Source organism: Dryobates pubescens, chromosome 37, assembly GCF_014839835.1.
Source record: "Dryobates pubescens isolate bDryPub1 chromosome 37, bDryPub1.pri, whole genome shotgun sequence".
Classification (NCBI taxonomy): domain Eukaryota; kingdom Metazoa; phylum Chordata; class Aves; order Piciformes; family Picidae; genus Dryobates; species Dryobates pubescens.
In genome coordinates this window covers 78,994-105,601 of record NC_071648.1, presented here as the reverse complement: position 1 = coordinate 105,601, position 26,608 = coordinate 78,994, and the positions used below count along the sequence as shown (strand labels likewise).

General features: G+C 47.1%; 1 protein-coding gene across 1 annotated transcript; it reads right to left on the bottom strand.

Annotated features, from left to right (window-relative positions):
* Nucleotides 1-22: 22 nt before the first annotated feature.
* Nucleotides 23-26,379, bottom strand: STAT1 (signal transducer and activator of transcription 1). Its single transcript, XM_054177015.1, has 23 exons — nucleotides 26,249-26,379; nucleotides 25,500-25,644; nucleotides 23,924-24,022; nucleotides 21,819-21,914; nucleotides 19,722-19,800; nucleotides 17,372-17,463; nucleotides 16,771-16,922; nucleotides 16,164-16,322; nucleotides 14,886-14,978; nucleotides 14,410-14,469; nucleotides 13,913-13,942; nucleotides 13,738-13,831; nucleotides 12,707-12,748; nucleotides 11,345-11,428; nucleotides 9,660-9,758; nucleotides 8,367-8,502; nucleotides 6,059-6,114; nucleotides 4,935-5,029; nucleotides 3,029-3,168; nucleotides 2,377-2,562; nucleotides 1,723-1,798; nucleotides 833-935; nucleotides 23-249 (listed from the first exon to the last, which is right to left on the bottom strand). The coding sequence occupies exons 1-23, from the start codon at nucleotides 26,374-26,376 to the stop codon at nucleotides 226-228; spliced, it is 2,268 nt and encodes a 755-aa protein (XP_054032990.1). The 5' UTR covers nucleotides 26,377-26,379; the 3' UTR covers nucleotides 23-225.
* Between the last annotated feature and the right edge of the window lie 229 nt (nucleotides 26,380-26,608).

Genomic DNA, 26,608 nt, shown 5'->3' with positions numbered 1-26,608 from the left:
TCCTCTCCCCCTCCACTCAGGCAGCCAACTGAAAAAACCACCAACCCCAGTGCCTGCTCAGGAGGCTGCTCAGCCTGCTGCTTATATGCCCATTAGATAAAAAACTGCTGCTGGACCTTCAGGTTGAGAAACCAAAGAATTGAAAGGTGTCACTGAGTCCTTGACTGCAGAGCAGGATGCATAAGCTGGTCAGCTGTGCTAATGCTGCAGAGAAAAGCTCAACCTTTAAGTTGAATAGGCTGAACACATCTGCAAGAGGAAAAGTAAAATGTTAATTAAGCTAAGGAAAAACTCCCTGCCTTCCAGTTTGTGCCTCTTGGCCTCTCTGTAAGAGCCACTGAAAAGAGCCCAGCCTCATCCTCTTGACCCCCACCCTTGTATATATTGCTCAGCACTGAGAAGATTCCCCTCTCAGACTGCTCTTCTCCAGGCTAAACAGATGCTCCAGGCCCCATAGCATCTTTGTAGCCTCCACTGGACTCTCTCCAGTAGTTCCTTGTCTCAAACTGGGGAGCCAGCACTGGACACAAGGCTCCAGCTGTGGCTTCACTATGGCAGAGGAGAACCTTCCTTCCTTCCTGTCTTAGCACTCCCTACAAGATCCACACAGAAAGCTTTTCTCTCCTGTTCTCCCCCTCTACAGCACAAGAAGTGGAAAGAACAATTGAGAGCAATTGTAGTCTAGCTCTGGCTTTCCTGCTTTCCCTCCACATTTAAAGAGCCACATTCTGAAGTATTGGCCTGTGTTAAGGGATCTATGAGGGCAAAGAAAAAAGGCAAAAGGCACCTTGTGGCTCAACCCTGCCACAAAAGGCTGCTTTACGATCCATACCACAGTATCGATCTCTGCTGGGCCCACCATCCGAGACACCTCATCAAACTCCTCAGGAGACATGGGGAGCAGGTTTTCAGGAGACTGGAGCCTGGAAGGGTGACTAATAGAAGAAAAAGAGCAGGGACAAACTATCACTAAAGAAGTGAGGTCCAGCTGGGCTACCACATGTGGCTCTGAGTCCGGAAGGGCCACTAAGGAATCACAGAATGTTAGGGGCTGGAAGGGACCTTGAAAGATCATCCAGTCCAACCCCCTTGCCAGAACAGGATCACCTAGAGCAGATCACACAGGAATGCATCTAGGCAGGTCTTGAACATCTCCAGAGAGGGAGACTCCACAACCCCCCTGGGCAGCCTGTTCCAGTGTTCTGTCACTCAGTGAAAAAAATTTGTCCTCATGATTCCACAGAGCTTCCTATGCCTCAGCTTCCACCCATTGCCCCTTGTCCTGTCATTGGGCATCACTGAGCAGAGCCTGAGTCCATCCTCTTGGCACTCACCCTTCACATCTTTCTAAAGAGCCCCAGCTCCCTCAGTCTCTCTGCTCAAGGAGGTCCCTTGTGATGAAGACCCAGCCTGGGAACAACACACTGCAAAGCCAGCAGAAAACTGGGACTGGTCAGTGAGCTATATTCTAATCAGACAAAGTCCCCCAAGCCTTGAAGAACTTGCTTTTCAAGAAGGGACTTGCCACTACAGCTACCCCCATGTTCAGTGGCCTTTGCAACTGAAGAAGGGTGTTTCACACAGAGCATGGCATGGATGTGGTGTGATCAGAGAAAAAGATGTGACAGTGCACCTACACCTTAAACAGCATGAAGACACAAGAACTACAGCCAAAAGGGTATACCCAGTTCCTAGAAATCCAACATTTCTGGGGCCACTTACACTTCAGACACAGAGATTAACTCCGTCTTGATGTAGCCGTTTCCCTTGGGACCATCCAAATCCATTGGTTCTGGTGCTTCAAGGAGGAGAGAAGGAAAAAAAACATAAAAGAAGGGAAAATCTTGGCGTTTCTAGCAAGTTTGTTTCACATTGCCATCTTGGACTGAAAATGAAGCCTGTGAGCTACACGCTCTGCAAGTCTCTCTCTCGTACGTACGACAGCACGATGGCTCATTTATGCCATTTTTTAAACCAAGACTTTATTTGCTGCTTTTGCCCTGTAGAAAATGGGGCACAAAATCTTCCCTTAAGTTTGGTGTAGCACATCCTGCCAGGCCCACACAGCCAGGATCAGAGCTGTGCAAGTCAGACATGAGCAGTGGTGACAGTTGAAGGACAGGCCCAGTGACAACTGTTGATTGATCTGGCTGCATCTCACGCTGTGCCTCTAAAAATCAGACCTGTTCTTACTCTGCTACAGCCGAGATGCCCATGCACTCAAGCATGGCACAGCAGCGCTCAAGCATGGCACAGGCCTGCCAAGACATTCAGTCCCAACTCCTGCCCTTCCTTTCTGTGTCATAGACCTGATGTGGCACCCAAGTACCTGAAGGATAAACAGCACAGACTGCAGGAGCTGTGTGCAGCACTCACCCTCCTTTGGCCTGGAGTAGTACTTGCCAAAGGCATTGTCCTTGGGTATGTCTGGGTACAGGAACCTCAGGGGGTTTTCAGGAATGTTTTCAGCTGCCATCACTTTGTAGTTGCGGATGATGTCAGGGAAGGTGACAGCACAGAGCTCCTTCTTGGTGTATGGCTCTACGGAGTGGAACTGGGGCTCTGCAGAAGAGAGGAGCAGTGACAATTACTGTTGTAGAGCTCAGGCTGGAAGGGACCTCAGAGATCATCTATTCCAATCCCCCTACCACAGGCAGGGACACCTCAACTGGCCCAGGTGGCTGAAGCCTCATCCAGCCTGGCCTTGAACAGCTCCAGGGAGGGGGCATCCACAGTCTTTCTGATCAACCTATTCCACTGTCTCACCACCCTTGTACTGGAAAACTTCTTCCTAGAAATCCAGTCTGAATCTACACTCCCTCAGCTTCAAACCATTCCCCCTTGTCCCATCTCTAGACACCCTTAAGAAAACTCCCTCCTTCCTGTAGGATCCCTGCAAATACTGCTACTGCTGGGGCCTGTAAAGGATGAGGACTGCTAGGGTAGGGTCTTGTATTGTCTCTCAGTGTGAAGGAGATGGCCATAAAAGCGTCTTATTCTTGTGCCAAAGATATTCTCTGTTACTTACCATTTTGAGATCCTTCTACCCAGGTGAAGGTGATGGCTCCCTCCCTGCTGCTCTCACTGAACCTCAGCAGGAAGGTTCCCGGCCGCTGGTCCTTCAGCAGAGCACGTTCTCTCTCCTTGCTGATGAAACCCATGATGCAGCTGCAGTGGGGAAGACAAAAAGCTGACTTTACTCAGCAACACAAAAATCTAATCTGGTCTGGGCTAGCTAGGAAAACTGACCAGCTTTTGTTGCTTAAGTACTTTAAAAGCTTCACAGAAGGCTCTGTGCTGTGAGTAGCTGGAAAGCTAGCAGCAGGCCTGCCAGGCTGGAGCTGCCCTGTGGAAGCCATGAATCAGCACAGCTTCCCTCAGCAGTCTTCCTTTGGCCTGGTGGCTTTGCAAACATTTTTCTGAGCTTGGAGTAAAAGGCATTCTGCTTTGCCAAGCACAAGGTATGTGTGTCAGATGGTCAGATCACAGATGGCAGTTTTAACTTCAGGAATGTCTTAAGGAACAGTTGAAAATCCTTGGCTGATGAAACAAAGTTTGGTAGCTACCAGATTGCATCCATACCTCTGGGCAGGGGGGGGTGGGGGGGGTGGGGGTGGTGTTGGTTTTCAAAGATTCATAGAATGGTTTAGGTTGGAAGAGACCTTAAAGATCATCTGGTTCCAACCCCCTGCCATAGGCAGAAACACCTTCCACCAGACCAGGTGGCTCAAGGCCTCATCCAGCCTGGCCTTCAACACCTCCAGGGAGGCTTGTGTTTTCTAGATGAGCTGTTAAGCTTGTGGGCCTTCAACTTCCCCCCAGTTCACTATGCTCAGTAATGTCATTGGGTAGACAGGAGGCAGAATTTCTTTGCACTGCTGCTTAATCTTCAAACTAGGGCCATGAGGATGGTCAGAGGGCTGGAGCACCTGTCCTGTGAGGACAGGCAGAGAGAGTTGGGGCTGTTCAGTTTGGAGAAGAGAAGGCTCCAAGGAGACCTTATTGTGGCCTTCCAGTACCTGAAGGGGGCTACAAGAAAGCTGGGGAGGGACCTTTTAGGGTGTTGGGTAGTGATAGGACTTGGGGGAATGGATCAAAGCTAGAGGAGGAGAGATTTAGGTTAGACATTAGGAAGAAGTTCTTCACCCATGAGGGTGGTGAGACACTGGAACAGGTTGCCCAGGGAGGTGGTGGAAGCCCCATCCCTGTAAGTTTTAAGGCCAGGCTGGATGTGGCTCTGGGCAACCTGACCTAGGGTGAGGTGTCCCTGCCCACAGCAGGGGGGGTTGGAACTAGATGATCCCTGAGGTCCCTTCAAACCCTGACAATTCTATGATTCTAAAATACCCTGTCAATAACAAGATCAGACTTGAATGTGACCCTGGGCACCTTGAAGTGTCCCTGCAGACTGCAGGGGGGGGTTGGACAAGATGACCTTTGAGGGTCCCTTCCAACCCAATGCAATCTGTGACTAATGAAGTTCTGAGTACAACTGCTGCTGTCCTGTGCATTCAGTTGGGGAAGGGGGCACGTTGCACAAAACCTAAACAATATTGTGCTGCTGCCACCTAAAGGAAGCTCACCACAAAGTCTGGCTTTGCTTTGGATGATGGATGATCACCTTAGGACTTGTGCTTCAGCTTTCCCTGACAAACACAGCAGACTCTGTTCTGGGGTGTGGAAAGAACCTACTTCCAACGGCAGCAGAGGCCAAAAGAAAAAGAAGTAATCTGGCATTCCAAGCCCTGCTCTGTGGCGTGAATGGGACTCCTGGCCAGCTGCTCTAGGCCAATGCCTCAATAGAAGCTTTCTCAGCTTTGCTTGGATGTCTCTGGTTGTAAGTACTGCTTCACTGGCCCTCACCACCGACTGCTAGCCTGAATGAGAGGTGTGCGGCAATAATCACGGCTTGGTTAACTTCACTCAGGACTTACCCATCATTCCAGAGACACAGGAGGTGTTTCTTAATAAGCTCCAGGATTCCCTCAACCCACAGCCAAAAAGGGAAATTTTTATCATTTATATTTTCCTGAAAATGAGAAAAGCAGGATTGGGAGGGGGAAGAACAGGGGTAGTGAAATGTGAGTTTTGTTAAGCAGAGAGGAAGCAGGCTCTCAATCCTGCCAGCATGTATTTCTCCTTGCATTTTTCTGCTCTCTTTCCCACCCTCCACATGTTCTTTATGGTTTGTTGATTGGTTTGTTTCTGTTCCTCTGCTCAGAAGGACAGAAATTACTGGGAATGAAGGATGCACTGAATCATTAGGGCAAGAGGCAGCCTGAGAAAAATGCCTGCCTGAGCCTACAGCACCCCCAAACATGGGGCCTTGGTTGCTGCCTGGGCACTGTCCTTACTGGAGTTCTTGGACATCCAAACAATTCCAGGGGCTTTCACCCAGGCTGGCTGGTAGAACACCTTACAGATGCTTCATGTTCAGACTTGGATTTCAATTCCTCCTGAGACACCCATATTAATGAACTGGAGTCCTGGTAGCTTTGTCCTTCCCCTGCAGTCTGCTCCTGCTTGCTGCCATCTCCTGCCTACCTCTACCAGTTGAGGGTCTAAAGCCAGAGGAAATGGGAAAGGTTCTCCAATCCTGTCACAAAACCTCATCATGTTGCTTTCTGCCATCATGCTGACCCTCTTGGCTGCCCTGTGCTTATCTTCACCTTAATCTGGTTGCCCCTGGCCTGGGAAGTGCCCTTCACTGTAAGAGAGGAGAATCTGGCTGGGGTGTTTGTGACGCAAATGGAGAACTATTAACAGCAACTGCATCAGTAACAATGAAGAGGCTGTGTTTGAAAGGTGCCTTTTTCTACACCAGTTACATGGCTCAAAAGAAATCTCAAACTTCTCTGTTCCTTGCTTATATAAACTCTTCCTCCTCCTCCTCCTGCTACTTTAACCTCACCACCAAAACCTCCCACAATCACGTAAGCTGGAGAATAATTAGGGTATGCTACTGAAAAAGCAACCTCCAACCAAACACAAAAATGCCCCCTCAAGAGCCCAAGACAGAGCTCCCTCTTCCATCTCCCTTTCTAAACCGTGTTCATACCTTGCAGAATCTTGTCCAAGGAATGAGGCCATCATGAGCTCCTCCACTTGTTGGCCCTGAACAGAACAAACTGACTTCAGTTGTGTTGCTCTAAGCTGACAAGCACTGAGCTCTGAGTGTTCATTTCCAGCTCTTGGCCTACACAAGAACTGGAAGGCTGCTTGCTGTTATTTTCATGGCTAGTACAGGAAGAGCTTGCAAAATGTCTCTCTGGAGAAGTTCACTGCATCAGAATGACCAAATGTATTTAAACAGATATTGTGTAATGGCAACCAATTTGTTCTGACACTTCCCTTGCACACCTCCAGCAAAACACAGCTCTTTTGTAGGACCTCTGCAATATCTTTCTGACATTAAGCATGTCACTGTCTTGATTCTGGTGGCTTGCAGGCTTTTGCCTCAGAAATTCCCAACTGTCTCAACCACAGACTCATCTCATTCCTGTTGCAATCATTTCCCCCCCAACTTCTTTTTATGTCAACAGCATTTCATAACCATAGCCAACCCCAAAGTCCTATCCTGTGACTACAGCAGCTAGAAGCTTTGCAGACCCCAAGTGCGCTCAGAGCCAAATCTTTTCCATTGCAGATCATGCTGTGCATTTCAGCAGCATCAGAGAGAAGCTGCTTTTCTCTCTCATCTCTCTAAAGGGTTTAGGGAGCTTGCTTCTGATGCTGCTAATATTAGAGATCAAGATTCTGTCAACTTTCACATCACAGAAACTGCAGGTGAGTTGTGTCCTGGCCCCTTGCTGTGTCCCCTGGCACTAAGGAATCCTACAATATTCAACCACCTGGATTTTTTATTATTTTGGGTTTTTTTCAGCAGTGAAATACTTTAGAGTTAAGATGTAAAAAGCATTCCTCCAGTTAGCAGAGCTGTGACCTTCGAAATGCAAACTGGCTACAGAAAACAGGGCAGTGGCCACTCTGTCTTCAGGATGGTTAATTAAACTCAAGAATTTGCTCTCCTTGAAGAATTCTGATATGTAATCCATTAAATCAGCAAACATTCTTGTCTTGGGGCAAGGGGAGGAAGGGAATTAGAGACTGGAATGCTGTGCTTGCCACCTAGCCTCACTAACATCAAACCTCTTTGAATGCTCCCTGAAGCTTGGTGCAATAAACTCAATAAAGGGTATTTTTAGAGTCTACTATGCTAGCTGTGCCAAGCACCCTGCCTGTCAGACAAAGTGACACAGTTTGGAAACAGAACTCAGGCCTGATGAGGCTTCTAGTAAGGACTCTCACAGAATCACAGAACGTTAAGGGCTGGAAAGGACCTTGAACGATCATCCAGTCCAACACCTAGAGCAGATCACACAAGAATACATCCAGATAGGTTTTGAAAGTCACCAGAAGGAGACTCCACAACCTCTCTGGGCAGCCTGTTCCAGGGCTCTGTCACCCTCACAGTGAAAAAGTTTATCCTTATGTTCACATGGAAGCTCCTCTGCTCCACCTTGCACCCACTGCCCCTTGTCCTATCACTGGACATCGCTGAGCAGAGCTTGGGTCCCTCCCCCTGACACTCACCCTTCACATCTTTATAAACATGAATGATGTCACCCCTCAGGCTCCTCTGTTCCAAGCTCAAGAGCCTCAGCTCCCTCAGCCTTTCCTCACAATGGAGCTGTTCCACTGCCTTCAGCATCTTTGTGGCTCTGCACTGGACTCTTCCAAGAAGTTCCCTGAGGTCCTTCTTGAACAGAGGGGCCCAGAACTGGACACAATACTCCAGATTTGGCCTCACCAGGCCAGAGTAGCAGGGGAAGAGAACCTCTCTCAACCTACTAACCATACCCATCTAATATAGTCCCAGGATTCCATTGTCCTTCTTGGCCCCAAGGGTACATTGCTCTCACTTGAGAGATGTTCAATTTTATCTCCTTCACCAGTGTCCTAGTTGCAATATTAACATGCAAATGCTGTTTATGCAGGTACCAGTTGGGGACATGCAGGAAAGAAAAATGAATGAAGATGGATTTAAAACCAAAACCAAACAAATGCCAGGCAACAGCCACCTCAAAAATCGCCTACATGTGCATTACCTGAGCAACTCTTTAAGAGAAGTAGTCTTTAAGAGAAAAAGGCAGAAGTAGTCCTAGAACTCCTGAGTCAGGACTGCAGTCCATGACCTTCATTTACAAACTCTACTTCCCTGAATGCTGGAAAAGAGCTCCCTGTAATAAAGTGATACCATACAAGGGCAAAAGGGGAGAGGAGATGCAAACTTGAAACAGATTGCAGCAAAGATGTAGAATTAGCTTCAACAAGAAGAAGCCATCTGTGATGGCAGCAGACCATACCAAGTAGCTTCTCTCCCAGCATGCTCAGCTGATCTGCATTAAGTCCTCTCTTTGTTACAGAAGAAAACTGCCAGCTCAGAACTTCAGAGAGGACAGACCACTTGGCACAAGGTGGATTCAGAAAGAAGGACAGGTTCTGGAAAGGAAAAGTACAATCACTGGTTAATCACCATGAATTTTGGAGTGCCACCTGAATTCACAGGAGTATGTTGTCAAAACAAAACACAGCTTAAGAAGGGATGGCAGCTTGGCCAACTCTGCCAAAGCAACCTGCTCTCCTGACAGGCGCTCTAGGCTTGGAAAAATCTCTGACACACTGCTTTAGATCTGTCTTCTCCCAGTGGGTAGCCTCCATAGCTGACTCACTGTATTTGAATTCTTGCATATTTATTTGGCTTTTCACAGGATCACAGGCTCACAGGACGTTAGGGGTTGGAAGGGACCGCTGGAGATCATCAAGTCCAACCTCCCTGCCAGAGCAGGACCATAGAATCTAGCACAGATCACACAGGAACACATCCAGATGGGTCTTGAAAGTCTCCACAACCTCTCTGGGGAGCCTGTTCCAGGGCTCTGTCACCCTCACAGTGAAAAAGTTCCTCCTCACGTTGAGGTGGAACCTCCTATGCTGTAGTTTGTATCCATCACCCCTTGTCCTATCACAGGTGCAGCTGTGCAGAGCCTGTCCCCTCCCTCTTGACACCCAGCCCTCAGATATTTATAAACATTGATTAAATCCCCTCTCAGTCTTCTCTTCTCCAGACTAAAAAGCCCCAGGGCTCTCAGCCTCTCCTCTTCAGGCAGTGCTCCAGTCCCTTAATCATCCTTGTAGCTCTGGACTCCCTCCCTGTCCCTCTTGAACTGGGGAGCCCAAAACTGGACACAATATACCAAGTGTGGCCACACCAGGGTAGAGTAGAAGGGGAGGAGAACCTCCCTGGATCTGCTGGACACATTCCTCTTAATGAACCCCAGGATCACCCATTGGGCCTTTTGGCCACAAGGGCACATTGCTGTCCCGTGCAGAACTTGTTATCCGCCACGATCCCCAGGTCCTTCTCCACAAGGCTGCTCTCTAGCAGATCACCTCCTAATCTGTACTGAATACAACAGGTCCTGCCCTTCTGTGTGCTTCAAACATTGCTCTCATTAGGATGGGGAGGTCACTGCTCCTTTTTCTACATCTGAAAACCATTGAGAGCCATCTGCCTGGCAAAAATGCAGCAGACACTTGTGTACCACGCTTGGAAACCATCCACAGCGTTTCTGATGCCGGTTTTGTGGTGGCAATACCTTGGGCTCAGCAGACAGCATGTTGAACCACAGGATGGAAGCCCATCCGCTTGGCAGCTGGCTCACGTTTGAGATCACAACTATGGGAAGCGATGTGGTCTGAAAGGGACACAAAGAAACACATCAGACTGCTGTGCCCCTGGCTGCTGTCCTCCTCTAGACCACCAACAGGCCTTTTCCACTGCAATGCTCTGTGTTTTTCTAAGTTGGCATACAAGGGAGACAAAGTCAGTATGATGAAATACTAGAAAGACTTTCATAGATTCACAGACCGGTTTGGGTTGGAATGGATGTCAAAGATCATCTAGTTCCGACCCCCCTGCCATGGACAGGGACACCTTCTGCCAGACCAGGGTGCTCAAGGCCTTATCCAGCCTGGCCCTGAACACCTCCAGGGAGAAGGCATCCATGACCTCCATGGGCAACCTGTTCCAGTGTCTCACCACCCTCACTGTATAGAATTTCTTCCTAATCTCCAGTCTCAAGCTGCCCTCCTCAAGCTTCAATCCATTCCCTCTCATCCTATCACTACAACTCCTTGTAAAAAGTCCCTTCCCCAGCTTTTTGTAGGCCCCCTTCAGGTACTGGAATGCTGCTCTAAGGTCTTCCTGAAGCCTTCTCTTCTCCAGGCTGAACAGCCCCAACTCTTTCAGCCTGTCCCAATAGCAGAGCTTTTCCAGCTCCAGCAGCTCCAAGTCCCTCTTATGGTGGGGGCAGAACTGGATGCAGTACTGCAGATGTGGTCTCCTGAGAGCAGAGGGGCAGAATCCCCTCCCTGTTCTGCTGCTCTCACAGCTTTTGATGCAGCCCAGCACACAGCTGCCTTCTGGGCTGCCAGTGACCATTACCGGCTCACGCTGAGTTTTTCCATCAACTGACACCCCCGAGTCCTCCTCCTCTCGAGCCACTCCTCACCCATCCTGTATTTGTGCTGTGACTTAGGTGATTTTGTCTGATATTGACTTTCATTAAGTGCCAAGCCATGATCACAGAATCACAGAGTTAACCAGGCTGGAAAAGACCTTTGAGATTATCAAGTCCAACCTATCACCCAATACCATCTAACCAACTAACCATCTAACCATGGCACTATGTGCCTCATCCAGTCTGCTTTTAAACACTTCCAGTGATGGTGACTCCCAATGGCCAATGACTCTGGGAAGAATTTCTTCCTACCATCCAGCCTAAACCTCCCCTGGCACAGCTTGAGACTGTCCTCTCTTTCTATCACTGGTTGTCTGGGAGAAGAGACCGACCCGCACCCGGCTACAACCTCACTTCCGGTAGTTGTAGACAGCAATAAGGACTCCCCTGAGCCCTCTCTTCTCCAGACTAAACAATCCCAGCTCCCTCAGCCTCTCCTCATAAGGCTTGTGCTCCAAACACTGATAGCACTGATAGCACATCACTTCTCACATAAATGGAAACTGAGCCCTAGAGGGCTTAAAGCGAGGGGTTGGTTCTCAGACAATTGGTAGAACACATCTATACTCTTACTTATCCAGAGATTTGACAGCATTCTCCCTGTCTGTGTCTATAAAGAGTTGATGTGTAGTGTCCTTCATGTACCTTGAAATAGCTGGAAGTGCTTGATATCCCAGAGCTTATCATAAAAATAAAGTTTAGAGTGCCAAGGTGAGTGACACACAGGAACTGGAAGTTCCTCTGCTTCATCCAAGACATACCTCCAGGTCTATTACCAAGCCAGGCTGGCACAGCTGTGTCTCAAAACTCAGAGAGTGGAGTTCCTCAGTTACAATGAGAGGGCCCTTTGAAAAAGTAAAACAGAAGAAAACCTTTCAGAGTCTTAAAATTGCTTAGGGGGAAGAAAAGAGGATTTATCTTGGGGGAAAAAACACCTTTCTGCTCCATGCTACTTGGTCTAGAGCTCAGAAACAGTTTACAGGTGAAAATCAAGTGACAGTGCTAACTTCCTAAAGCTGGTTGTTAAAATCTAGGCACCATTTATTTGTTTGTTTACTTTTTTTGCTTCTATCTAGAAGCCACAGAAAAATCTGTCCCTGCTAGGAAAAAAATCACAGACACATTGAGGTTGGAAAAGACCCTCAGGATCACCAAGTCCAACTCAGATCCCTACTCTGCAAGGTTCACCATATCCCCATATCCCACCTAAACCATATCCCCAAGCACCACATCCAAACCACCTTTAAACACATCCAGAGCTGGTGGCTCAACCACCTCCCTGGGCAGCACATTCCAGTGCCTGACCACTCTTGCAGTGAAATTTTTTTCCTAGTGTCCAGTCTGAACCTACCCAGCTGCAGCTTGAGGCCCTTCCCTCTTGTTCTATCACTCATTACCTGTGAGAAGAGACCAGCAGCAGCCTCTCCACAACATCCTTTCAGGTAGTTGTAGAGAGCCATGAGGTCTCCCCTCAGCCTCCTCTTTTGCAGACTAACCATCCCCAGCTCCTTCAGTTGCTCTCCATCAGATTTATTCTCCTGGCCCTTCCCAGCTTCCTTGCCCTCCTCTGCACTGGCTCCAGCACCTCCACATCTCTCCGGTACTGAGGTGCCCAAAACTGGACACAACACTCGAGGTGTGGCCTCACCAGAGCTGAGTACGAGGGGACAATCCCCTCCCTTCTCCTGCTGGACACAGCATTTCTAATCCCAGCCAGGATGCCATTGGCTTTCTTGGCCACCTGGGCGCACTGCTGGCTCCTATTCAGCTGCTTGTTGATTGGAACCCCCAGGTCCCATTCTGCCAGACAGATTTCCAGCCACACTGCCCCATGCCTGTAGTGTTGCTTGGGGTTGTTGTGACCCAAGTACAGGATCTAGTGCTTGGCCCTTTAAAGGCTGTCATTAAAGCTGGATGCTGGTAAGGGAGAGCCCAGGGAGACACCTTTCTGGCATCACTTCTCACTTACATGCACCTGCAACACAGATAATTTCCTGGAAACACTCATCTCTCCTATTCATCTGTTTTCCTGGGTGTTTCTTCATGGGGCTGAATGTCTGAAGTGCCCTAATGCCGCCTTAGTACTGTGCAAAGGCTATTCAAACCAGGTTAGTGCTGCTTACCTCATTTGTTCTGCTTCCTGCATTCTTCTGTTCTTTCAGTTGCTGCAAATGAACAAAAGCAACCCTGTCACTTGTCTGCTTCAGCCACCAAAGCAAGTGGGAGTAGATGGAAACATCTGGCATGCTCAACTGCATGTAAACCAGCTGCACTAGTGCCTGCTTCTAGTTGGGTCTTTGTGGAAGCCAAAGGATTAAACTGTAGGCAACTACTACTCTTCTACAAACTATTCATCTGTGAAAATAGATACTGCACTGTTATGATGCCTTCTCTAAGAGGCCTTACAAGAACAGGAGCAGAGTGAAACCAGGAAGGATCAGATTAAATGCTGGATTATTAGAAATGGGCAATAATTTGCAGACTGTGTCAGCCCTGGACAATGAAGGGAAGAAGGAAGACCTCCGTGCTCAGGCCTTGCATTTTTGCTTTGGTTTCATCATTACAACAGGAATCTGATTTATCTCCCAATCCACAGATCAAATGTTGTACAGTCTACTAAAGACACTGAATTTGTTATAGCTGCCCACACCTTAAAAACTTGGATCTTCCTCTACTCCTCTACTTATGGGCCCCAACCAGCGTTTCTAGGCTGCTTTTTCCTTCCTCTTGCAAGAGGAACATAAGCTGCATGGCAGCAGATAAGTCATTTTCACAGACTCATAGAATTGTCAGGGTTGGAAGGAACCTCAAATATCATCCAGTTCCAACCCCCCTGCCATGGGCAGGGACACCTCACTCTAGATCAGGTTGCTCAGAGCCCCATCCAGCCTAGGCTTAAAAACTTCCAGGGATGGGGCTTCCACCACCTCCCTGGGCAACCTGTTCCAGTATCTCACCACCCTTGTGGTTTCTAGCCCTATTTCAGTGACAAAAGCAATTGAAACAGGCCAAAGATTTCAAAAAGGGAAGAACAAGATAGGAAAAGATGTTCACAGTTCCTCTTAGACAAAAGCAAGTTGTCTCCTTCCTACCACACCCTCTACCCACACAATTAAATGGATGTGCCAATAAAAGGAAAACAAACATCTCCTACCAAGTGCCTGAATTCTGCTGCTAGGCTGCCATTAGTAGACTCTTCCATGTTCATTACTTTTGTGTTTGTTCCCAAAATATTAAATTTCCTGAACCTTTATAAAGAGAGAGAAAAGAATTGAGTCTCGAATTCATTGAAAGAACCCAACCTTAATCACATTAATGATGCCACATACCCTTTGACTGAGTTCTTCTCACTTACATCTCTGTCAATGGGAAGAAAAGAAAAACAAAAGACACAATTAAAATCTTTCAAAGATCCTGCCACAGACAATGTGCCTGTTTGGATCCTGCCACAGACAATGTGCCTGTTTGGATCCTGCCACAGACAATGTGCCTGTTTGGATCCTGCCACAGACAATGTGCCTGTTTGGATCCTGCCACAGACAATGTGTTTGAGCAGCTGACTGAGAACTGGTAAAATGCTTCTGAGAAGTCTTCCTGGAGCCTTCTCTTCTCCAGGCTGAACTGAAGCTCCCTCACCCTGTCCCTTGTTAGCAGAGGTTCTCCAACCCCCTAATCATCTTTGTGGCCCTCCATCAGGTCCAAGTCCCTCCTGAGTTGAGGGCTCCAGGGCTGGACACAGCACTCCAGGTGAGTTTGCCTTTGGGATTCCTGTGCACTGGGACTGCTTGCCATTAGCATACATAGGGATGAGAAAAAGGCAACGTACTTATCGAAGAAAACTTTCACTTTCAAGTTGTAGTTCAACTCCTGCAACTTCACCAGCAACCTGGGAAAAGAAGTTTGATTTTTTAAGTGACTGCACTTGCAAAAGACAGCTTCTCTTCTAGCACACTGCTTAGCATAGGTATGTTCAGGCTGCACAGCACAGAGTCACATACAGGCTCCAAGCTTGCTCCATACAAGATCTAGAGAGGAGACTAGGTGGGTAAATGAGTTGCTCTTTGGCATGACAAAGTGGCCTGCAGTGTCTTCTGCTGCTTGGGTGTGGATAATATACTCAATACACTTTTAGTAAAGGGTAAAAGCTGAGCCTATGTTAAACTTTGGCTGAAAGTATCCCCCTGCTACCTGGTACTTTGCTCCTTCTGGCCTTAGCACTTAAGCTGCAATCCTCTCAGCTGCAGGCTGCCAAACCTTGAAGAGCTTGTGAGCAAACAAGAAGGGGTTAAGGGGGAAGCATACCTCAGTTTTACAGTAAACTGTACTCCTGTCTTCAGGACTAAAGGCCTCTGAGGATGCGTTGGCATGCAAGGCTGCCTCTCCACCACAAAGGAGCTATGGAAAGAACAGATTAAAGGCACTTGGATTTATCAAGGTTGTCTTCAAGGAGCAAGGAATTACAGAAAAAGAGAACTTTAAAAGCATGGTGATTGACCAGCAATACTGAAAGTACACTTTATTCCATTTCAACCCACACACAGGTCTGTGCCTTGGTTTCTTTCACTTGCACCAAGGGGGATATAAATACTGCTAGTATGAAGTGATTTCATGAAGGTTGGCTTTTCCTGAAGACACTGATGGCTTGAGGAGGCAGAGCGCTGCCCCAGCCTTCCCTGAAAGCATGGAGCATCTGAACACTGATGCAGCCAGCACAATGCAAGTGAGGAGTGTTGCTGTCTCAGGCACCGCTTGTGCAGCACTGTGCTAGATAAAAATCCTGAAGAACTTTTACAGTTACCAAGTCTTGGGCAGCATGGAGACTTTTCTTTCCACTATACTGACAGGCAAGGTAACTAAACAGCAGCTCACAGGGAACTCATCAGCTGGGCTTCTACAGCTTGCCCTCACTGACTTTACTTCATTATAAAGCAATGCCTGGGTCTTCCAGTTGAGTGTATCTGTGGTCAAAGCGCTGAATGGGACTCTGGAAATGGGGGTTCTGGCCCCTCAGAAGTGGGGATCATGTACTCTATCTAACCCTCTCCTCTTAGTTGCTACATTCAAGTCTTCTGCAGCATTAATTTTTGTCTGCTGGGACCCTGATCTTTTGTGGGGTAACTTCCAGCCACATCAGGAAGATGGTACACAGATGGGGCTTCTTTGCTGGAGACAGAGGATGTGTCCACAGACAAAGGGCTGTGGAATTTAATGGTCATTTATCTTGGAAAAGCTTGGTACACATGGTTTCTTGCCTCTATTTACTTGGACTTTACAGGACTCAAGCTTAAAGCAAGAAATGGTCTAAGACTAGGAGTTGGATTCTGTAATCAATGCATATTGTAGCACACAGCTCCTGCTAATTCAAACGATGCCTGATGCCGAACTCTTTCCATGGGCCTGAACCTGTGGGAACTGTAGGGTAAATCTCAGTAATGCTCATTATCTCAGTATGTGTGCCAAACTTGTGAAAGCCTCAGAAAACACAAAGTTAGCATGCAAGGAACACCCAGGGAGCACAAGGGGGGAACACGCTCTTCATCCATTTATTCACTCAGACACAAGAAGACTCTTGTCTGTTACCTCTGGATGAGCTGCCTGAAAAGGCTGTGGGTTCTGTCCTGCAGAACTTGTTTGTTTTTTGTGATGGGATCAGATTCATAGGTAAACTTCTGTTCCAGTTCCTCCAGCTTTTTGAGCTGCTGACGAACTTGCTGTAGGCTTTCAGCAACAACGGTGAACCTACAATTACACAATCTCAGTAATTTTAGCATGGGTTTGAGCTGTCACAGCACTGAGACACCAGCCAGGTGACTCCCTAAGGGACAGGCAGTGCACGAGGAACACCTCTTGCTCGCTGGCAGTGTGGTGAAGGAATACAAATCAATTAAATGCATTTATGGTGCAACAGAATGAAAATGTGTCACAAAGAAGTGACCTCAGGAGTTCATCCAGTCCAATCTCCCTGCTGAAGAAGGCTCACCCAGAGCAGCTTGTCCAGGATCACAATGTCCACGTGGGTTTGGAATCTCTCCAGAGAAGGAAGACTCCACAACCTCTCTGGGCTGCCTGCTCCAGGGCTCCAGCACCCTCACACCAGAGAACTTTTTCCTCATTCACAGAATGCATTGGGTGTTCCTTCCAAACACTGCAAGTTCCTGTCCAATACAACCCTTGACTAGAGACTTACCAGTTCTGTAGCTGGTCAAGACAAGCATTGGGTGGGCCACCAATGCATGCAGTCTGTTGTCTGTGTTTCCACTCCACCAGCTCCTCATTAATAAGAGCACTCTGTGTGTGCTCTGTGGCGTTCAGCAGCTGCCCTATCTTGTTCACCACTTCCTAGGGAACATTAAATTACTCTGCTTATTAAAAATACTTGACTCAGGAAAACTCAGTCCTGTCCTGGCTAACGCTGTCTGTCTTGCCAGCCTCTGTGAGGACCTCAGAGTAAGTTTCTGACAGCAGAGGATGTTTTCTAAAGCACCTGTTTCTTTGTAGCTGGAGCTAGATTCAGTGGAGAAACAACTTATCTTCAGTGTCACCCAAATCTGAACCACAGAATCAACCAGGTTGGAAAAGACCTCAGAGATCAAGTCCAACCTATTACCTAATACCTAACACCTCCTGACAACTAAACCATGGCTCCAAGTGGCACATCCAATCCTTTTGAAGAGCCAGTGCCTCCCATCTATAGGTGTCCCAGGTGTCTATCAGGGCTCACCCAACAAAAATGACTCTGTGTTCAGAATAAAGTTTTGTTGCCTTCTAAAAGAAAACAAGAGCACTACCTTTCTCTTGAAGTCAAGTGACAGTAACATCTTCCTGAGATGCATCTGTTCTTTTTTATAGTCATCCTGTGACATCCCATTGGACTCGTGCTCTGTAAAGTAAGTTCACTTTGTGAAGGTGAGACTGAGGAGAGAGAAATAGTTCATGGTTGTGGGAGGACAGGGAAGTATTCATAGCTTCATAGAATGGTTTAGGTTGGAAGGGACCTTAAAGATCACCTAGTTCCAACCCCCCTGCTATGGCCAGGGACACCTTCCACTAGCCCAGATTGCGCAAGCCCTCATCCGACCTGGCCTTCAATACCTCCGGGGAGGGGGCATCTACAGCCTCCCCAGACAACCTGTTCCTGTTCTCAACCTGTCCCCATAGGGGAGGTTCTCCAGCCTTCTGATCATCTCCGTGGCCTTTCTCTGGCTCCAGCAGCTCCATGTCCCTCTTCTGCTGGGGGGCACCACAACTGGACAGGTACTGCAGCTGGGGTCTCACCAGAGCCCAGTGGCAGAATCACCTCTCCTGACCTGCTGCTTGCACTGGTTTTGATTCAGCCCAGCACACGGCTGCCTTCTAGGTTGCAAGCAACCATTGCTGGCTCCTGGTGATTTTGTCATCAACTGGCACACCAAAGCATGGTGGGGAACACTGAGGGGAAAGGGGACCTGCCTGGCTAATGTCCAGTAAAGTATTCCTCTATAGCTTAAGGAAGGCAATATTTAGTCTCCCAGATCTTTTTTTCCCCTCCTTCTTTTCCCCTTTCTGAAAGGACAGCCCACACTTAGTGCTAGCGCAAGGAAAACCTCCGTCCCACTGGAGCTGTTAAGATGTGAGCTTGCTTACTTTTCAGAGCAAGGCCCTGCTTTAAAATCATGCTTGTATCATGTAAAGGTACATGCTGGGCAATTCGTCCTCACGCATTCCTCTGACACAGATCGCTGGTGTTACTTAACCCGGCAACAGAAGTCAGCTCTCAGTCCAAGGGCAGTAGTCTATAGGCTCCTGAGGGCAGCCCGGGCTGACAGATCCTAAACAGATGCCTAGCCAATACCTCTGCTGCCTACTGACCTTAGGTTGGAATTCTGTCTGCTTCATGGAATCGCTACCTGCCCTCAAGCACAAAGAGGAAGATCAGGGCTCAGTGCACATCCCTCTTCTGAGGGACAGTCAACTGACAACTTGTTTTGGAATCACAGAATGCTAAGGGCTGGAAGGGACCTCCACACATTCAGCTAAGTTTTGAAGATTTCCAGAGAATGAGACTCCACAACCTCTCTGAGCCACCGGTTGCAGGGCTCCAGCACCTCCACAGTAAAACAGTTTTTCCTTATGTTGAGCTAGAATCCTGTGATTGAGCTCACATTCATTGTCCCTTGTCCTATCACTGAAAAGAGACTGACTCCATCCTCCTGGCAGCCACCCTTCAGGTATTTATAGACATTCATAAGATCCCCTTTCAGCCTTTGCTTCTCCAGACTAAACAGCCTCAAGTCTCTCAGTCCTTCCTCAAATGAGAGATGCTCCACTCACTTAACCATCCTCCCAGCTCTCCATTGAACTCCCTCCAGTAGTTCTCTGTCCTTCTTGAACTGGGCACTCCAGAACTGTACACAATATTCTAGATGTGGTCTAACCTGGGCTGAGTAGAGGGGGAGGAGAACCTCCTTCTGCCTGCTGGACACGTTCTTACTTATGCTTGAGGTGGATGGGTGCAGGGGGGGTGGGTTGTGGGGGGTTGGTTTGGTTTGGTTTTCCTGGGGTTTTTTTTGGTGGTTTTGGTTTGGTTTTGGGGTCTTTTGGTCGCTAGTTTTTTGTTTTTAAACAGAACTTCAAGTTTTAATATGCAAATATTCAAGTCCAAGACTGAAAACTGAGGCCCCTTCTAGAATAAAGTAGTCATAAAAGGCAGATCTATGTCCCAAAACCAATGTGGAGGACAGCTGCATGTGCTTCCCTCAGCACATATGGGCCTACAAGACATGGAGCAGGGAAGGCAAACGTTTGTGGAGCAGGTAAGGCATTTGTGGAGCAGGGAAGGCAAATGTTTGTGGAGCACAAGAGGACAAGAAGCCTAAACTTAACGATTTAGATGTATGACTGAACAGTCACAGAGTCTATAGGGCTTGCTATGTCTAGATGTAAAAGAGAAAGGAATGACTGCATTAACAAAGAGGGGGGTTGTTATTTTAAGATGAATGCTGAGAATTCAGGAATTCAGGTTTCAGCATAAAGCAAATTTAATGAAGGAGGGACATTAGCAGTAGGTTTGGCTGCACATTTTTAGGTTTGGCTGACACAAGACAGCAGAGTTTACTGTGAGCTCTGTACAATCAGGTGGACCCTAGATCAGTAACTCACCTCTGTTCTGCAAAGTCTTGTTTTTGAAGTCGTATTCATCTTGCGTATCCTCTAATGTCTTGATGTCTTGCTCCACATCCTATAAAGCACAAATATAAGTGGCCACAATTATTCAATACCTCCACATAATGCAAGTCTACTGATGAGGAAATGGCAGCAGCCATTGCAGAAATCATAGAATGGCTCAGGCTGGAAGTGACCTCAGAAATCATCTACTCCAGTCCCTCCACCATGGGCAGGGATGCCTCTCATCCAGACTTGGCTGCTCAAGGCCTCATCCAACCTGGTCTTGAACACCTCCAGGGAGGAGGCACCCACAACCTCCCTGGGCAGCCTATTCCAGTTTCACCACCTTCACACTGAAGAGCTTCCTCCTAAGAGCCAGTCTAAACCTACTCTCTCAAAGCTTAAAACCATTCCCCCTTGTCCTATTTCTAGACACCCTTAAGAAAAGCCCCTCTCCAGCCCTCCTTTAGGATCTGTTCAGGTACTAGAAGGCAGCTATAAGGTCCCCCTGGAGTCTTCTCCAGGCTGAACAACCCCAGCCCCCTCAGCCTGTCCTCACAGCTGAGGTGCTCCAACTCCTCAGTTACTTTTGTAGCCCTCCTCTGGACTCACTTCAACAGTTCATGTCCTCTCTATGTCCTTCTTATGATGGGGACACCAGAACTGGACACAGAATTGGAGTTGGGGTCTCACAAGAGCAGTGTAAAGGTACAGAACCCCCTCTCGTACCCTGCTGGACACACTCCTCTTGATGCAGCCCAGGACACGATTTGCCTTCTGGCCTGCATGAGCACACTGCCAGCTGGCGTAGAGATGGAGCTCAGTTTTACAGCAGTGCCTTTTCCTGGAACTCTCTAACAAGACATACCCTTGAACTTAATCACCTTCTACTCACCTACCCTCCCTCTTCTTGGCTAAATAAAATCTCTTAGCTATAAAAGATGGAAAAGTCCTCATGGTCCAGCTGCAGAGGTTCACAGAACCTAGGAGAAGCAAGGCTACATAGTGGGAAGTCTTATAGCAGCACACAGCATTTTAGACAAACTTTCAAATTCTTGGCTACTGCTTGGAGAAAAGCTTTGTCATGGCAGTATTTAAGATGAGTATATTGAACTGAAAATCTAGCTACCAATCTGGCCAGCATACGGTTCGTGAAGAGTTCTTCCTCAGTTGTAAGTATTTCAGATGGGTAAATTTTTTTGTTCCTAGAATTTTATATAGAATATTATGAAGAAATTCTTTACAGTGAGGGTGGGGAGATGCTGGAACAGGTTACCCAGGGAGGTTGTGGATCCCCTCCATGAAGATATTGAAGGGCAAGTAGGATGAGGCCTTGTGTAGCGTGGTCCAGTGAACGGTTGGAACTAGGTGATCTTTAAAGTCCCTTCCAACCTAAACCATTCTATGAATCTATTAATTTAAGCATAAGAAACTTGATCTCGCTAAACCAGTTAAATCCCAATCTGTCCTATGGTGCTACTACACTGGTGAGGCCACATCTGGAATATTGTGCCCAGTTCTGGGCCCCTCTGTTCAAGAAGGACCTCAGGAAACTGCTTGCAAGGGTCCAGTGCAGAGCCACAAAGATGCTAAAGGCAGTGGAACATCTCTCTCATGAGGACAAGCTGAGGGAGCTGAGGCTCTTGAGCTTGGAACAGGGGAGCCTGAGGGGTGACCTCATTCATGTTTGTAAAGATGTGAAGGGTGAGTGACAGGAGGGCAGAGCCAGGCTCTGCTCAGTGATGTCCAAAGATAGGGCAAGGGGCAATGGGTGCAAGGTGGAGCAGAGGAGGTTCCACGTGAAGGGTGAGAGAGCCCTGGAACAGGCTGTCTAGAGAGACTGTGGAGTCTCCTTCTCTGGAGACTTTCAAAACCCACCTGGATGTGTTCCTGTGTGATCTGCTCTAGATGATCCTGCTCTGGCATGGGGGTTGGACTGGATGATCTTTCAAGGTCCTATCCAGCTCCTAACATTCTGTAATTATTTTGTCACCAGTCAGTGACTGCAAATCAAGTCAAGTTGGGCCATCTTCTGTACTGAAAGCTTTTCAAGACATGTAAATCACCAAAGACCACTTCAGTTATACTTACTGTAACGCTTTTTTTCACAGCCCTAACTTTTGCATCCAGCTCCTTCTGTTTGTCCAGCATCCCAATCACAGTGTTCTGTGCGCTCCCCACTTCCATCTGAGGGAGGGAAGCAGAACAACAACCCAAATCAAACCAGAGTGACCCATGACATATAAATGTTTCATTAATAGAAGTTAGTAGCTTCTGCCTGATGAAGCCTGGCTTGTTCTGATGAATCACCCTAAGATTTTTAATACAGATTTCAGGTGAATTGGCAAGATACAAAGGAGGACTAAAAATGTCCTTTGTGGAGTGATGCTGCTTTTCTTCTTCATGGCAATACAAAGCTATAAACATGCACTGTTTTCTCTCTGCACAATTCCATTCTTTTGTTTGCTTCTCTTCAAGTACCTTTTAAGTGTTTGTCAAGAAAACAACACCCCTGAAGGCTGGATGACACCTGCATCATGCGTCAGAGTCATCCATAGAGGCGTCAACAACAGTGTGACAAGAAGGACCAGGCAAGTGATTGTCCTGCTGTACGCAGCACTGGCCAAAGGACACCCCTCGAACACTGGGTACACTCTTGGGCCCCTCACATGTCCAAAGAAGGGTAACAAAGCTGGTGAAGGGTCTAGAGAATAAGTCTTATGAGAAGTGGATGAGGGAACTGGAGTTGTTTAGTCTGGAGGAAAGGAGGCTGAAGGGAGGCTCCTGAAGGGAGGCTGTAGTGAGGTGGGTGTTGGTCTCTTCTTCCAAGTAACCAATGATAGGATGAGAGGAAACAGCCTCAAGTTGCATCAGGGAATGCTTAGGTTGGAGATAGGAAAAAAATCGTCACAGAAGCTGTCAAGCCCTGGAACAGGCTGCCCAGGGCAGTGCTGGAGTCCCCATCCTTGGAGGGGTTTAAAAAACATGTAGATGTGGTGCTGAGGGACATGGTTTATTGGTGGGCTTGGCAGTGTTGGGTTAATGGCTGGACTCGTCTTAATTCTGGGAGAAATGAGCTAAGGACAAGAACAAGACAGGTCTGTGCACAGGCAAACAGAGTAACTCTTGGTTTTTAACATAGTTAGTAATTGTGCTTGTTCTGTCTTCTTAGCTTTGGGAAATGAGAACTTCTCCCAGAAAGCAGAGGTGTTGTACCTATTGCCAGCAGTAAATACAGGAGGACTTACTTCCCTTTTCAATGACCCAAATATGATGCATGCTGGAAAAGCTTTCTGTCACATGCCAGAACAGAAACCATACAGCTGTGCTGCAGCTCCATGGGCTCTGCCAGTCACATTTTTCATGGAGTTGTTTTGGAGAGAGTTGCTTTAGGCTCCTTAATGAAAACCTATTGCCCGAGTGCTGTTCCCACTTGCTTTAACGGAAAGTGGTTTGGTATCAGAACTTAACATGGCTGGGCACTCCTCACTTTGTTGATACTTAGGTGGATTACATCTAGCTACACAGTTTGCATGCCTTTTACAACTGCAGAATTAGTATTTTTGTAATTGCAAAACAGTTCTCCTTGCAAAGGAGGAAAACAAAAAAGATAAAAATCAAAGTTGAAAAGCCAGAGAACAGATGAGGAAGAAGAACATGGCTTTATCTATGGTTCAGCTAGAAGTAATGGGCTTCATTTAAACCTCAACATTAAAAACGCTTAAGAGGTAACTTAGGAAGGAGAATGATGCAGCATTTCCCCCAGAAAGACTCCAGAGAAGCACCAAAACTCAGCTGCTTAGAGTCAATTCAGGAGTAAAAGACAGAAGAAAAAAAGCTACAATCTTGCTGGAGAAATAAGGCAAGCACTCACTGTAATACAGCCTGATGTGCTCAGCAGATTTTACTACAGAAGCACTTAAAAAAGCCCAACAGAACAAAATATGTAGCTCTTGCATCACTCAAGAAATTAAAATTGATTTGCTGGCCATTTCCCTTCCAAATGCTTCACACAGCACAAACAAGCCACACTGTCCATCTGGAAAACACCAATGGTCCCTCTTCTGCCTTTAAGAAGCCTATTGGTAGGCAGACAGGACAGACAGCCTGTTTCCTCTTTCAGTCTTCTTCTGCTCCCTCTGTCCCAAGTAACAGGAAAGGGCAGACAACTGCAGCAGACATTCCAGGACTGTTACCTGATTTGACAGTTGGGCACTGTTCAGGATTTTCCTCTCTTCTTTCAGGCAGTTGTAAATGATCATTGCCATGTGTATTGGATCTTCTTGGAAGTTATCCTGGCATTAAAGACAGCTGTTAAAGTTCATCCCCTTAATTTCCTGTCCTTCAGCAAACTGTCTGGCAAAAACATCAATGGGTGACTGCGTGAGAGCCTCTGGGGCATGCGTTTGGTCAGAGCATGCTCTGAGACTACATAGAGCATGACAGCCCCCACAAATGAGTGTCTATTTTAGTTCATTAGTGGATGAAGAGATGGGACTCGGCACAAAACAAAGGTCAGAGGCATTACTGGGAAAGGTGAGATACTACCCTACAGTCCTAGGAAGCTCATCCTCTCTTGAGCCTCCAATATTTTTGACATATAGTTGCTGGTTTTGAATGACCATTGCTCTGGTCTGACACCTACAGCTTTTGTTTAGTGATGTAAAGGAGAGGTGCTGCCTGCCCTTCACCAGCACACAGTCATGGCTGGATATAAACTTAACTTCACTGTTTTACAGGCATGCAAAGTTGAAACATGCTCTGGACTGATGGGTACCGTCCTGCTCTGCTCAGGATGGCACCAACCCATGGGGCTGCTGAGCTGTACCTACCTCATCTTTCATTGCTGATCTGTAGTTGTTACCAGATAGGTACAGCCTGGTCACATTTTCTCCTCAGAAAACAGTCCTCTAGTCACTGACTTACGGTGAGAAGAAGCTAGGTGTATGTGAAACAGACTGTGGAGAAGGTGACTTTATGGAAGGTCCCCTGGCATAGAGCCCTACAAGGAGGGGAGGACTAACACAACTAATTAAGCCCACTAAGGATTAGGGTGTCAGGAATGGATGGGACTAGGGGGAATGGAACAAAACTAGAAATGGGTAGATTCAGATTGGATGTTAGGAAAAAGTTCTTCCCCATGAGGGTGGTGAGACACTGGAACAGGTTGCTCAGGGAGGTGGTAAAAGCCCCATCCCTGGAGGTTTTTAAGGCCAGGCTGGATGGGGTTCTGAGAAACCTGATCTAGTGTGAGGTGTCCCTGCCCATGGCAAGGGGGTTGGAACTGGATGATCCTTGAGGTCCCTTCCAACCCTAACAATTCTAGGATTCTGTATTTTGCACTGGTATTCACCAGGAACTGCATTAGCCCTTTTCTTTGTCACTACGATGGACAGAAGTGCTGTCTAAGGGCAAGTTCTTTGCTGTTGACTGTAGTTCTGCACTTTCATGGAAGAATTTATTTCTTTGCATTTCTTCTGCATCAGCAGCTTACTGGGATACTGAGAAAAGTGACTGGGGAAGGGGTGGAGTAAGTGAAACTACATTTGAGCTAGCAAGGCCCATTACAAACAACTTTCTTTTTGTTGGAGTTCTCAGAAACTAACTGTACTCGTAATAAAACTAGCTGACTGTAACCAGTTAAAAATGGAACAACATTTGAATTCTGCCTTTTAGCTTAGGATTCTCACCCACTTAAGTTTGCTTGGAGGCATCCCAATTGCACTGCTGAAGCAACACAAGCAAGTTTATGGGCATAAAGCCCAGGCATACCTGAAGATTACGTTTGCTTTTCCTTATGTTGTGCTGCAGCAAAAAGTTGTTTTCTATGAAGAATCTACTAAACTGATCATCAAGCTGTGAGAGCAGGTCATGGAATAGCACCGTTGCAAAGGACACATTGTTGGCTGCATGCTCCCTGGAAAAATTTAAGGCATGTTTGTTAAATACATTTTCAATACAGCACTCGAGACATGCATAAAGGAGCACTTGGTTTTTCTCCCCAACTCCAGAGGCAGTATATGCAAGCAGTAAAGATTACCCTCAAACATAAGTTTCATCCTCTCAACTTCATCTTTCCTTGATACAGAAATGTTTTTCTCTGTATTAGTTTTGCCACATTCTGTGCAATTTGATTTACTCATTCCATGCACATCAAGAAGCTAAAACCAAGGCTTGTGCAAGCTGCACCAGAAAACACCCCACAGAAAGTTCAAAATCTGTAAAGAGCAACAGACTGAGTTGCCAAAGAATAACTCACCGGTCTTAAAACAGCCACTCATGCCGCAGAGCAGCCGAGAGAAGTACGAGCTAGTACAACTGCTGCCCCAAGCGTCAGGCCCCGCTAGAAAGCCCTGAAGAGGGGCAGGAACACAAGCTACAGCACCCAAGCAGCTACTCAAGTGCCCTACCAGTAAAGGTTCACCTAGCAGCTTGCTTCCCCAGTATTCTTCCCCTAGCTGTAACTGCATATATGAGGAAACTGCTTATAGCACAACCTGAAGGCAAATTTCTGTGCTTACCAGTCCTGTTTTTCCAGCCACTGAGCCAGGTACTGCCTGATTTCCATAGGAAAGCTGTCATCATACAACTGGTGGACTTGTTCCAGAAACTTGGAATCAAGTTGTTGTAGCTGATACCACTGAGTCATTCTAAGGAGAAGGGAAAGAAGGGGGAAAAAAAGCATAACTATTTAAGTAGTATTTGGACTGAACTTGTAAAAAGCAGCTCATTTCAAGTTCTCAGGAACAATGGCAGAGGAGTAGGATGGAAAAAACATTTCCAGCAAACACCACCATTTTATTCTTAGGTCCAACAATTTTAGAAGGCTAATCATTAAAACTGAACTCAACTGAAGATTATTCTAAACAAATGCACTGGAG

Excerpts from the sequence above, each read along its gene's own strand:
- STAT1 (XM_054177015.1), bottom strand. The coding sequence starts at position 26,376 with ATGACTCAGTGGTATCAGCTACAACAACTTGATTCCAAGTTTCTGGAA. Across the intron at positions 14,470-14,885 it reads CAGTTTACTGTAAAACTGAG|GTTGCTGGTGAAGTTGCAGG; the intron begins GTATGCTTCCCC and ends TTCTTTTCCCAG. Across the intron at positions 12,749-13,737 it reads CAGCAGAATTCAGGCACTTG|CAACTGAAAGAACAGAAGAA; the intron begins GTAGGAGATGTT and ends GTTCATTTGCAG.